Below are 10,888 nucleotides of genomic sequence, written 5' to 3'. Positions count from 1 at the left end.
TGGTATTTGGCGTTTGGGAGAGGAATGTCTCCAGAGGGGGAGCCTCCACGCCCTCCCTGGGCAGCCTGTTCCCATGTTCTCCCCCACTGCTGCTGCTCAGAGTTATCCCTCAGTGCTGGAGCTGTTTCAAGGCACGCTGTTTGCAGAGCTGCTCAAGGTGCTCAGCAGGCAAAGCTCTGCCCCTGGCTCTGGTGACAGCCCTTATGTCACTGCCTTGGAGCCACTGCAGCCACTCACAGCCTCCGCCTGCTGAACCCATCCAGAGATTAGATTTGATTACACAAGAATTCATTAGGATTATCTAATGATATTAGGCACCACTGCTCTGCCAAATTCCTGATGAGTAATGGTTTGTAGTATTGCAGCCATGTAAGAAACCCATAAAACTCTGTTCTCTGACCTTCGCTTCAGTTCCTGAGTCACGGGCTTCAGCTTCTGCATACCCTTGCTCCAGAGTCACAACTACAACTCCTCTGGAGTTATTTTTAATGGAGAACCAGTGCAGGGAGAGGTTATGTTGATTTGAAACACTGGCTAATCTGGGCTTGTTCCCATTCATCAGCGTTATCCTGCTGCTTTAGAGAGGAAAACAAGCAAGGAGCTGGGCACCATTCCTGTGTGTTACCCACGGCAGCAGGTGGGTGTGGGTGGGAGTGAGCAGAGGGAAGTGTTTCCTTCACCTAAATCCCAGTTAAAGCGATACAGTTGTTCCACAGGCAAACACTGCATCCACCTCTGCACGTCTCTGGGTGCTGCCAGCCAGCCACAGAGGTCAGGAAAATTAGGGTGTAACTGTGGGAAATAACCTTGGCTAATATTTAAGGACAAATAATGGCATAATACAATAAATAAATGAAATATTATTGTTTTATATGTGCTGCTGGTCATTCTGTCTGAAGTTGTGATGCCGCATTAGTGATACCCCCGTGCCATAATTTTAGTGAAGAGGAACCCCAGAGACACTCGCTGTTTCCAGAGTCTGGAGCCGTTTCCTGCAGAACAGCCGTGACCCTGCTCAGCCAAGGGCTCGCACCTGAGTCACGGCACAGGTGACAGCACCTGTGCCAGCAGGTGCCCACCTCAGCCGTCACCTCCCGGCCATTCTGCGCTCCCCAAGTCGGACTGACACCTGGTTTACTCAGTGTTTATTCAGTGTTTACTCTCCCTGGCTGGTTTCCCCGCAGCCTCTGTGCCCGGTACCCCTGTACGCTCGCCCCCCGCCCACTCTAGGGCTCTGTGCGGAGCCCCCCGGACCAAAACACAACCGCGTCCCCATTCCGGGGGTTCACCCCCATCCCCGACCGCATGGACCCGGGGGTTCACCCCCATCACTGACCGCACGGACCCGCGGGTCTCCGCGGCCCCCTGCCAGAAGCGCCGCGCGGGGCACGCTGGGAGTTGTAGTCCTGCGGGACGCCCCCCCGCGGCGGCGCGGCGGCGGCAGGACTCGGTTACCCAGCGTGCCTCATGGGTTATTTAAGGCGCGGCGGCGGGCGCGGAGCGCAGTGACCATGTGGACGCGCAGCTGAGCCGGCGGCGGGCGCAGCCTCCGGGAGCGGGACCGGGAGCGCTGCCGGAATGGGGCTACCGAGCCACCCATAACCCGCCCCGCGCCTCCGCAGCCAGGTATGGCCGGGAGAGAGCGGGCACGGCTGGGGAGGGAGGAAGGCGGTGAGTGGCCGCCAGGGCAGCCCCGTCCCGCAGCCCGAGGGATGCAGCCTGGTGCTGGGCGGGGATGCCCGGGGGATGCAGCCCGTTGCTAGGCGGGGATACCCGGGAATGCAGCCCGCTGTTGTGCAGGGATGCATTCCGCTGCTCGGCGGGGATGCCCGGCCGCCGCAGCCCTCCCAGGACCGGGCAGGGACCCCTCCGCCGTCCCGGCGGGTCCCGCAGCGCTGCCGGACCGGGGTCTCGTCCCCTGGACCACTGCGGGCTCGGCAGCGGAGCTGCGCGTCCGCTCCAACTTTCCCTGTGTTTTTGCCCCCGTACTCGGGGCTCAGCTGCGAGGGATGTTCCGCGTTATGTAAACACTTGTGAGCGCCGATGGGGACTTGGCTATGGGCGATCTTCCTCTTAAATGGTCAAAAATCGGGCAGCTGTGGGTGGATGTTTCGGAGGGTCCCGGTGACTGGCCTGACAGGCCAAATATTTGGCTGTTTCCTGGACTACAATAACTGGACTTCAGCGGGGGAAGGGGTGGGGGCACATGTGCATTCCCCGTCCATGTACGTGGGATGTGCCATAATCCCGAGCGGCTTTACGTCTTCATGCTGAGCGCTCGAGTCCTGCGGGTTGTTTGGGACTGGCGCTGCCCCGGCTGGGCACGGGTTCCCTGTGCCTGTTGCTGTGCGGGGCTCCGGGGGCTTTTCCCCGGAGCTGCTGGGGACAGTGGGCTCCATGCAGCGGGAACAGCTGCGGCTGGCTCGGCCTTTCCCCTCCCTACCCCAGGTGAGTCCGCTCTGGCCCCCAGGAGTTTGTCTAAAAAGACTTCAACAGGTGAAAGGTCTGAGTTGGATTTATTGCTGTGTAGCGGTTCTGTGCCTGCTCAGCCACGGATGGATTGGGCTGTGGTCCTGCTGCTCACAAATCAGGAAGGGAGAACGCGGCTAATACAATCCAGATCTTTGCCTGATGAAGATTTAGTGACCGTGAATCGTGCGGGGAGTAGTGTGTGTGGGAGCCGTTGGTTTTATTTATTAATGAGCATCAGTACCTGTGCATGTTTTATTTCTTAAAGTGTGTTTACTATTTGCCTTTGCAGTTCTTTTCCTGTGCTCGGAAATTTGCCTGGTATCCCAGGACTTCCAGACCTGTTGAGCCAGGGCATTGACTGACTCACAGCCCAGGCCAGAGGCCCATGGTGGAGCTGTTTTCCTTGCAGGGTTCAGCTGTGTGAGTGTGGGATGCCATGTGAGGCCAATATCCCTTCCTTTCCCTCAGTGGTTCCTCTGTGGCCAAGTTAATGGGCTACCAGGCACTGGATTTCTTGTTGGCTTATTTTCTGTACCTTCATTTATGCCAATTTCCACGCACAGCAAGTATTCCAGGTTCTAAATGCCTGGTGGTTTTGCTGGTGTAAGTGCCTGACACAGTAACAGCATTGCTGGGTGTCGTGGCTGGAGCAGAGCTTGGCTGCCCAGCACTGGCTGTTCAGTGAGTGGAGAAAGCTGGTGGCATCCATCAGGCCAGAAATTCAGCTGTGACAGGACACTTGGTGAAACAAACGTGAAAGTTGACCACTGTGGGACCCAGCAGCTCGAACTGGTGTGAAGGTGTAGTGCTCAGTGTGCCTGAAGCAGAAGAAGGATTCACTGTGAAAATAAAACCACAGTGCCAATGTGTTTCAAAACAAGCTGATGCTGAGCTGATTATTTCTAATGTTTTCTTTAAGCTGCCTCTTGTTTGTCAATAATAGGGGTTTTTCTTATTAAAATACCTTATTTCCCCAAGATTAAAGTGTTTGCTTAGATGAGGGTTTTTTCCCCCATCTGCTTGTTTTGCAGTGTTGATTAAGCCTTGAAAATAGTTTCCTCTTACAGGGTTTCATAAATTAGGAAGTAAATAAACAAGAGTAACTTTGGTTTGCCTTTGCAATCGTGGGGTGGAGCTTAGCTCGGGGAAATGGTGTATTTTTATGAGATGTGCTAATCCTGAACACCATTGTTGGAGGGTGGAAGAGGCCTTAGTTAAGAGCACAGGAGTGGGGGGAGCATTGGGTGTGTTTCTTTGGTGATGGTTGGTGGAGCTGCAGGTTGGGATGAATGGAGCTGTCCTGGGACTGATGAACAGGACAGAGGGGGTGTAAGGGACAGTTGTGATCTCTGGTTATAAATGGGAAGTGTAATTTCAGGAGGAATTCTTCACTGAATGGGCTGTCAGGCATTGGAATGGGCTGCCCAGGGAGGTGGTGGAGTCCCCATCCCTGGAGGTGTCCAAGGAATGCTTGGATGTGGCTGCTCTGGGCTGGGGACCAGGTGGGGATCAGGCACAGCTTGGACTTGATGATGCTGGAAGTCTTTTCTAGCCTCAGTGGTTCTGTAACATGATCTTATCCACAGCACCATCAATCCTCTCGTGTTCCCTCAACAAACCTGTTTTGGTGTGGCATAGTCTAGAAAGTGCATGAATTGAGTTAAAGTGAAGAAATAATCTCAAGTCCTGGTGGCTCACAAGTGAGGCCATTGCAGCTTAGAGTGAGACTTGCAAACCAGCATGTCCTGCTGCTGGGTGGTGTGAGGTCTTGGTCTGATTTTGTAGTAACTCTTCTTGCAAAAGACAGTGCTGAATGTCCCTGACAGCGTGGCGGCATGAGAACAGGGCCAGGCACCTGCAGGGGTGGCAGGTTTGGGGTGAATTTTGGGGTTCCAGCTCCTCCAGTACTGTGTGCATGCCAGAGGGAAGGGAACAGTCCCAGGAGCTGGTCAAATTGGGGTAGTCCAGAAGTCCATTCTGAAAGCAGAAGCTCACTTTGGCTGCTTCTTGTAGGGTGAGCTGGTCGCTCCTGGTAAATTGCTGAAATGGACGGTATTGAGGTGGAACTTCTTGTTCAGTGCTGTCAAGCAGGATTAAAGCAGATCCCAGATATCTTGAGCCCTTGTCTGGTACCTGCTCTTGAATTGAAGCCAACAGAAGAGCAGGTGTTGCTTGTTCTGATGAGCTCTTGGAGCAGGTGTAGCTGGTCTTGGCCACTCGGACTTGTTTGTGCCCACGTGGGCGAGAGACCAATGGCACCTCAGCTGTCCCAGCACTGGTGTGGCATCAAGACCAGGGCAGTGCCTGTCCCCTGTACTGGGCACTGCTGGGGCACCTCCAGTCTTGGGGGCAGTGCAAGAAAAACATTGAGGGGCTGGAGCGTGTCCAGGGCAGGGAACGGAGCTGGGAAGGGGCTGGAGAACTCCTGAGGGAGCTGGGAAAGGGGCTCAGGCTGGAGCAAAGGAGGCTCAGGGGGGACCCTGTGGCTCTGCACAAGTCCCTGACAGGAGGGGGCAGCCGGGGGGGTTGGGCTCTGCTGCCAGGGAACAGGGACAGGAGGAGAGGGAACGGCCTCAGGCTGGGCCAGGGGAGGCTCAGGTTAAATATGAGGAAAAGTAACTTCAATTGAAAGAGTAGCCAAGCACTGAAATGGGCTGTCCAGAGAGGTGGTAGAGTTCCCATCCCTGGAGATGTACAAAGATTGAGCAGATGTGGCTCCTCCTGACACAGTTTAGTGGGTACAGTGGTATCAGTTGACTCCTGGGAGGTCTTTTCCAACTTCCATACTCCTGTGATTCTGGCTGGTTTGTTGGCTGTGGTGATTCCTCAGTGCACAGCCAGCTCCTTTGGAATACCTGATGTGTCAAGTTGCAAAGTGTGCTGGGAGTCTTTGAGACATTATTACCCCATAAATACAAGATAGTTGTAGTTGTAGGATTGTCTTAAAGCCAGGAGGAATCTCAGGCTCCCGTGGGAGGTGGGATGAGGGTAGTGGCTCTGTAGTAGCTGGTAGACGAGCTGCTGGCTCGCCCGTGGGTGAGTGTGAGGGAAGGCGGCCTCACCAAAGCAGCTTATGGAGACTAGAGGGTTTAGAGGTGGAAAATCATGTGCTGCTAGAAAGTTATGTAAATGTAACATCTCTGTCACAATGAGGCTGTGGTGTAAATCCTGATTCCTAAAAATCTGCATTACAGTATGTCCCAAATTACTTTCCTCCACTAAGATAGCAACAGAAACTGAAGATGCTTGGGTGGCCTGGAGCCTTTTTTTTGTGCTGTTTGTGTGTGGTAATGCACAAGGGGAGTCAAAAGCTGCCCAGTTTGATCTGGTGGCCTGTGCTGGCTGGGGATGGGTGCTGCTTTATGGGGTGTTGTAAAGGTCCAGACTGGAAGAGCCAGCACAGAGTATCCCTGTGCTGTGCGGCCGGATGCTGGCTGTGTCCATGCTGTTCCAAATGATTCCTGTGCTCTTCCGCCGAGCCTCTCCTGGAGGCTGCTGCAGGAGGCAGGATGCCAAAACTGCACGAGCTTTGATCCAGCTCGATATTCCTGTCTAATTTCTGCTCCCCACGGACACTACAATAGCACTACAGCAATTACTGCCTGGTTCTCTGCCTTGGCATGGGCAGGCAGTGGATGGAGGTGGAGCCCTCTTTCCAGGGTGCTGCAACTACTTGTTAGATTGGCAGAGGCATCCAGAGGTTCCTCACGTAGCTCTTGCTTGTGCTGTACCTGTTGAGAAAGTACATTTCCAGATCTTCAGGGCAGTTGTGGTTTATGGGATCAGGTTTGCTCTGAGAAGCTGTGGTTGCCACATCCCTGAGAGTATCCAAGGCCAGGTTGGATGAGGCTTGGAGCAACCTGGGATAGTGGAAGGTGTCCCTACCTGTGGCAAGGGGTGCAATGAGATGATTTTCAAGGTTCTCTCCAACCCAAGGTTCTCTCTGGGATTCTATTCTGTGAAAAAGATGAGGATGAAATGGAAACTACAGGAACTGTAATTCAGGCGAGGAAAGCTGCAACATTCAGCTGTGGATTCTGAACTCAGAGGAGTTTCATTTTCATACTTGTGGTTTTGGTTAAGCTTGTCAAAACTTGGATCAGAACTTCCTAGCAGTGTTCTATGGAGAATAAAATGTCAGTTCATATCTGAGCAAGTTAACCCTCTGGAGAGAAAAATGGGTTGGAAGTGTGCATGGACGTCTGTGTTATTTGTGGCTTGTGGCAATATAACTGCATCCTCACGTGCCAGAACGCCAACACGAGGAGGAGTGGTACAGGAAGCTGAGTGTTCATATCTCACTGATAATCTTTCCTGGAAGTGTCCAAGGCCAGGTTGGACAGGGTTTGGAGCAATCTGCTCTAGTGGAAGGTGTCCCTGCCCATGGCAGGGGCTGGAACGAGATGATCTTTCAGGTCCCTTTCAAGCCAAGCCAGTCTGTGACCATTTGGCTGCACAGGTGATCAAAGGAGGGGGAATAGCTGTGAGAAGTGGAAATGCCAGATGTTTCTGGGGTAGGATGTCAGGTAATGCTCTGCTTTTGGAGTAATGTGATGCTGAGCTCTAAGGGAAGAGGCTTGGATGATTGAACCCAATGTCATGATGGACACAGGCAGTTCATTCTCTCCTCATCCTGCCTGGTGCATGATGTCTGTGGTCAGAAGATGATAACCTCTGAGAATGCACATGGAAGACATCTCTGATCATAGAAGGCCAAAAAATTGCTGCTGCCCAAGGGCTGTACTTTGTTTTTGATTTTATGGAATTGTTTAGTAGCAGTTTTGCATGAAGCTTGTATAAACATTTCTCTTGTGCCTTGGCCCATCCTGTCCACTTCTTCAGAAATTCAGAAGTCTGCCAAGAAGTTGTGAAGAAAAAAGCTTTGTTTGCAGTCCAGCTATGTCGCATCTGCATCCCACTCCAAGGAGAAACACATGGCCACAGATGCAACACCAACCTCGGCTGGCTGATGGTGCTTGATCTGAAGGGTTAATTGGAAACTTCTGATTAAAATAACTCTGCAATCCTTGGCTGCTCCTCTCTTAAGTGTTTAATAGATTCAGATGCTAATGCTCGTGGGTGGTTCAGTATTTTGAACCTTTGCCTTCTAGAAAATTACCTGTTGGGAGGCCAACAGGTAAAAGTCAGCCTGGGAACTGGAGCCTTCATCTCTAAAGGAGCCCAGCCCATCAGGGCTTTTCAGCTCAGCAGAGCTCAAAGTAGGTCCCCTGGCCACCAGTGGCTCTCCACACGTGCTCATCATGTGCTGGCAGTGGCTCCTCCTCTTGGGCTGGTTGTCCTGGGCGCTGAGGTTTTATCCAGAGAGCCGGGAGCCTGCGGAGGTGTCCGGGAGGGACGAGCGGCGAGCGCACCCACGGGAGGGTCCTGCCTCGGGTGCACGGACGAGCCCTCGGAGCCTGCAGGGGCTCGCTAGCGGAGAGAAGCGTTGGCTTCACTGCCAGTGGGGACCCGAGCGTGCCGGGGGACGCCCTGCAAAGCCCAGCCCTGGAGACCGACAGCAGCAGCACCATGGAGGAGAGGGAGCCCCCGCCGAGGTGCGGTGCTGGAGAGGGGACGTGGAGGGGAAGGTGCTGGGCAGTGGGGACACAGAGAGCGAGCGGCTGCTGGGGGACGGAGGCTGCTCAGGGGGACAGGCGAGGAAACTGCGCTGCTGAGTTTAGGGAGTGTCGCGTTTGCTAAGGAGTGCGAGGAAGGCAGCGTGGCGGGTCGATGTGGGGAGCGGGCTGTAGGAACCAGCCCCTGCTGTGCTGAACCCTCAGGAGGTACCTGGCCACGCCAAGTGACATTGGGACTGTTCCATACCCTCTTCTTCCCTGACACGCCAAGTGACATTGGGACTGTTCCATACCCTCTTCTTCCCTGACACGCCAAGTGACATTGGGACTGTTCCATACCCTCTTCTTCCCTGACACGCCAAGTGGCATTGGGACTGTTCCATACCCTCTTCTTCCCTGGCCATCTTTGCTCCTTGGCCGAACTCCAGTTGGTGTAATAAACCAAGCTTGCTCTGTTTCCCCATGACATTGGTTGTCCTGGTCCTTTTGGCATGTTCCAGCTCTCTCCTGATAGAAATATGCTGGAAAACATTGTGTGCTCATAGGGGCCTCGTCCAGAGGCTGACGTCCAGGCTGCCTCCTCCCAGCAGGGCTGGAGTCAGCAAGGATAGACTTCAGGAAGTATCAGCTTCAGTAAGTGCTCCTTACTTTTAATGGGATTAAAAAGATGCTGTCAGGTTGTACTTGGTTTGGAACAAAAATATGGTATTTTTCCCCTGACAGTGTGTCTCTAATTGATTTTCTTTTTCCAGCTGTCTGCAGATGCCTGTCAATAGGATCTGTCAGTCGTGTTTCTTACCTCAGTCAGTGGCTGCTGTGTAAGGGATTGCTGTCAGAGTATAGCTTCTATGCTTCTAACCTGAATTTCCTGTAACTAGCTTGTCTGGTTGCACTGGGAAAATAATTGAAAAAAAAAAAAAAATGCAGGCACCCTTTCTAGGGAGAAAAGGACATTGTGCACGTTGGCTTTCCTGTGCTGAGGTTTTATTGAGGTTAAAGTTACCAAAATGAGTTACTTTATCTGTTTTCTTAAACTGCTGCTGCACCTATGAAATAGTAACTTCTGAGTAAGTTTGTCAGTGATATGATAAAAAGAATCTATTTATCTGTGAAGGGGCACATAGCATGAATAGAACGTAATTAACTTGGCCATCATCTTGCTGTGTGAATTTACGCTCCTCTTCCTACTTATTTTTAGAGAAAGGGGGAGTGTGTGCTTGATTAGATGTGCAGTGAGACTGATTTCCCTCCTGGGAGCAGAGGGGAGTGTGGGCTGGTGGATGGGGATTCGGGAGACCTGGATTCAGATCCGGCCTCAGAGTCTGACCTGCTGCATGTCCTTGAGAAAGTCACGGTGCTGTGCTGCTCCCTCCTTCCCCTCTTCCCCAGCCTCCATCTTGCCTGCTCAGCCTGGAAATTAGAGAAAAATCTGCTGTGTTTTAAGCATCAGGAGGAAAAATACTTTGTCTGAGAAAGTTCATTTCTCCTCCTTAATCTAACGGTTCATCAGCCACCCATGTGTGGCAGATAGCAGTCTCCTGGACATGAAAGGTTGCAGCTGAGGGGAAAACAAGATCCTGTGGTAGATAAATGTACTGCACTGATAGTTTTGGGGTTTTTTTTAATGTGTAATCTCTGAAATGGAACTCCATGTGCATAAAATGAGCGGTGCTGAACTCTCCCAGTGCTGTGCCTGAGCTGTGTCCCACTGCAGGTGTGTGAGGATCCCGGAGTTCAGGACATGGCCTGCTCCATATCCCAAAATCCCTTTATTTGCCTTTCCCTGGCGAGTGCAAAGAGCTCCTTTTAGATTTGCTAAGTCAGAAGCTTGGCAGATGACGGAGCTCCGTCCTCAGCCCCAGCACAGTGATTATTCACTGGGTGATCTTTTAAATAAAGCACTTCCTCCCTTCTTCAGCTGCTTTAATGGGATTCTTAGGAATTTTTCTCAGTGTCCTCAGGGAGGAAACCTTCATTTCTTTTACTGAAATAAGAATGAGAAACATCAGGTTTGGGTTCAGATTTTCAAGTTAGCTGCACCCGTGAAAATAGATAGAGAATGAATGCACTGTGGGTGTTATCCAAAAAACCACGTGAAATCTTGGTTAGTCTGTAGGGCCAAACTTTCAGCCAAGTAATCTTGTAAAATTTGGATGTATCAGATTATTTAAGCACTGGTCTTTCACTGTAATACAGGGTTTGGTGCATTTAAAAAATGTTAACTTGCTTGGCCTAATTTACCAGTATTAATGACCCAATTCCATTTAATTCAAACACAGACTTACCTGGTCTTGGGGGTTCTCAGATCTGTTAATTTCTGGACGATTCTGCTTATGCCTTTAAGCAGTTCTTTGTGTTTGCTTCTTTGTTGTCTCTCTACCCTTAAACTCTGGTCTTGTTTCTGTCAAAAAGTGAAACAAAATTAAACTTCCACTCTGGAGTTTCCTGTTGGCAGTAATGAAATTGAAACACTTAAGTATGGCTTGAGATTCTATTCCTAAACAACTAAGATAGTGGAAAAGACTTTGATAAAGTGCTGCTCCAGTTTTGGTACCAGTATGTATAAAATTGTCAGTGTTTATTGAATTGAGCACTAAACCACAGTGAAAATCTGCCAGGAGAGACCTGAGTGCATCCTGGGACTGCAGGGCACAGCAAGGAGCTTTTTTTTGCTCTAAACAAACATCCTTAGAACCATCTTAGAAAGATACAGTAATTTGTATCCCAGTTGCTGGGATTCAAACAGTCGGCAATAAGACACATTTGGGCTTGTTTATTTTGAAAATAGGATTTGCAGTTGCAGGGTAAAGAATTAAAATCCCACGCAAAGCAGACGTGTG

At 51.4% G+C, this 10,888-nt stretch overlaps 1 protein-coding gene across 11 annotated transcripts in view; it reads left to right on the top strand.

Annotated features, from left to right (window-relative positions):
• The first annotated feature begins 1,516 nt into the window (after positions 1-1,516).
• The window catches only part of ITPR1 (inositol 1,4,5-trisphosphate receptor type 1), a 161,208-nt gene continuing 151,836 nt past the window's right edge, over positions 1,517-10,888 (top strand). For 8 of the 11 annotated variants that reach the window (XM_048315670.1, XM_048315665.1, XM_048315666.1 and 5 more), the window contains exon 1: positions 7,838-8,027. In XM_048315670.1, the coding sequence (XP_048171627.1) occupies positions 8,002-8,027 (26 nt within the window). In that variant the 5' untranslated portion in view covers positions 7,838-8,001. Of the gene's footprint in view, positions 1,627-7,837; positions 8,028-10,888 lie in introns of those variants that run through there. The other 3 variants (XM_048315671.1, XM_048315668.1, XM_048315664.1) reach the window with 2 other exon arrangements.

This window comes from Corvus hawaiiensis, chromosome 11, assembly GCF_020740725.1.
Source record: "Corvus hawaiiensis isolate bCorHaw1 chromosome 11, bCorHaw1.pri.cur, whole genome shotgun sequence".
NCBI classification, from domain to species: Eukaryota; Metazoa; Chordata; class Aves; order Passeriformes; family Corvidae; genus Corvus; species Corvus hawaiiensis.
The sequence above is the reverse complement of the archived record's forward strand: the minus strand, read 5'-3'. Positions and strand labels throughout refer to the sequence as shown.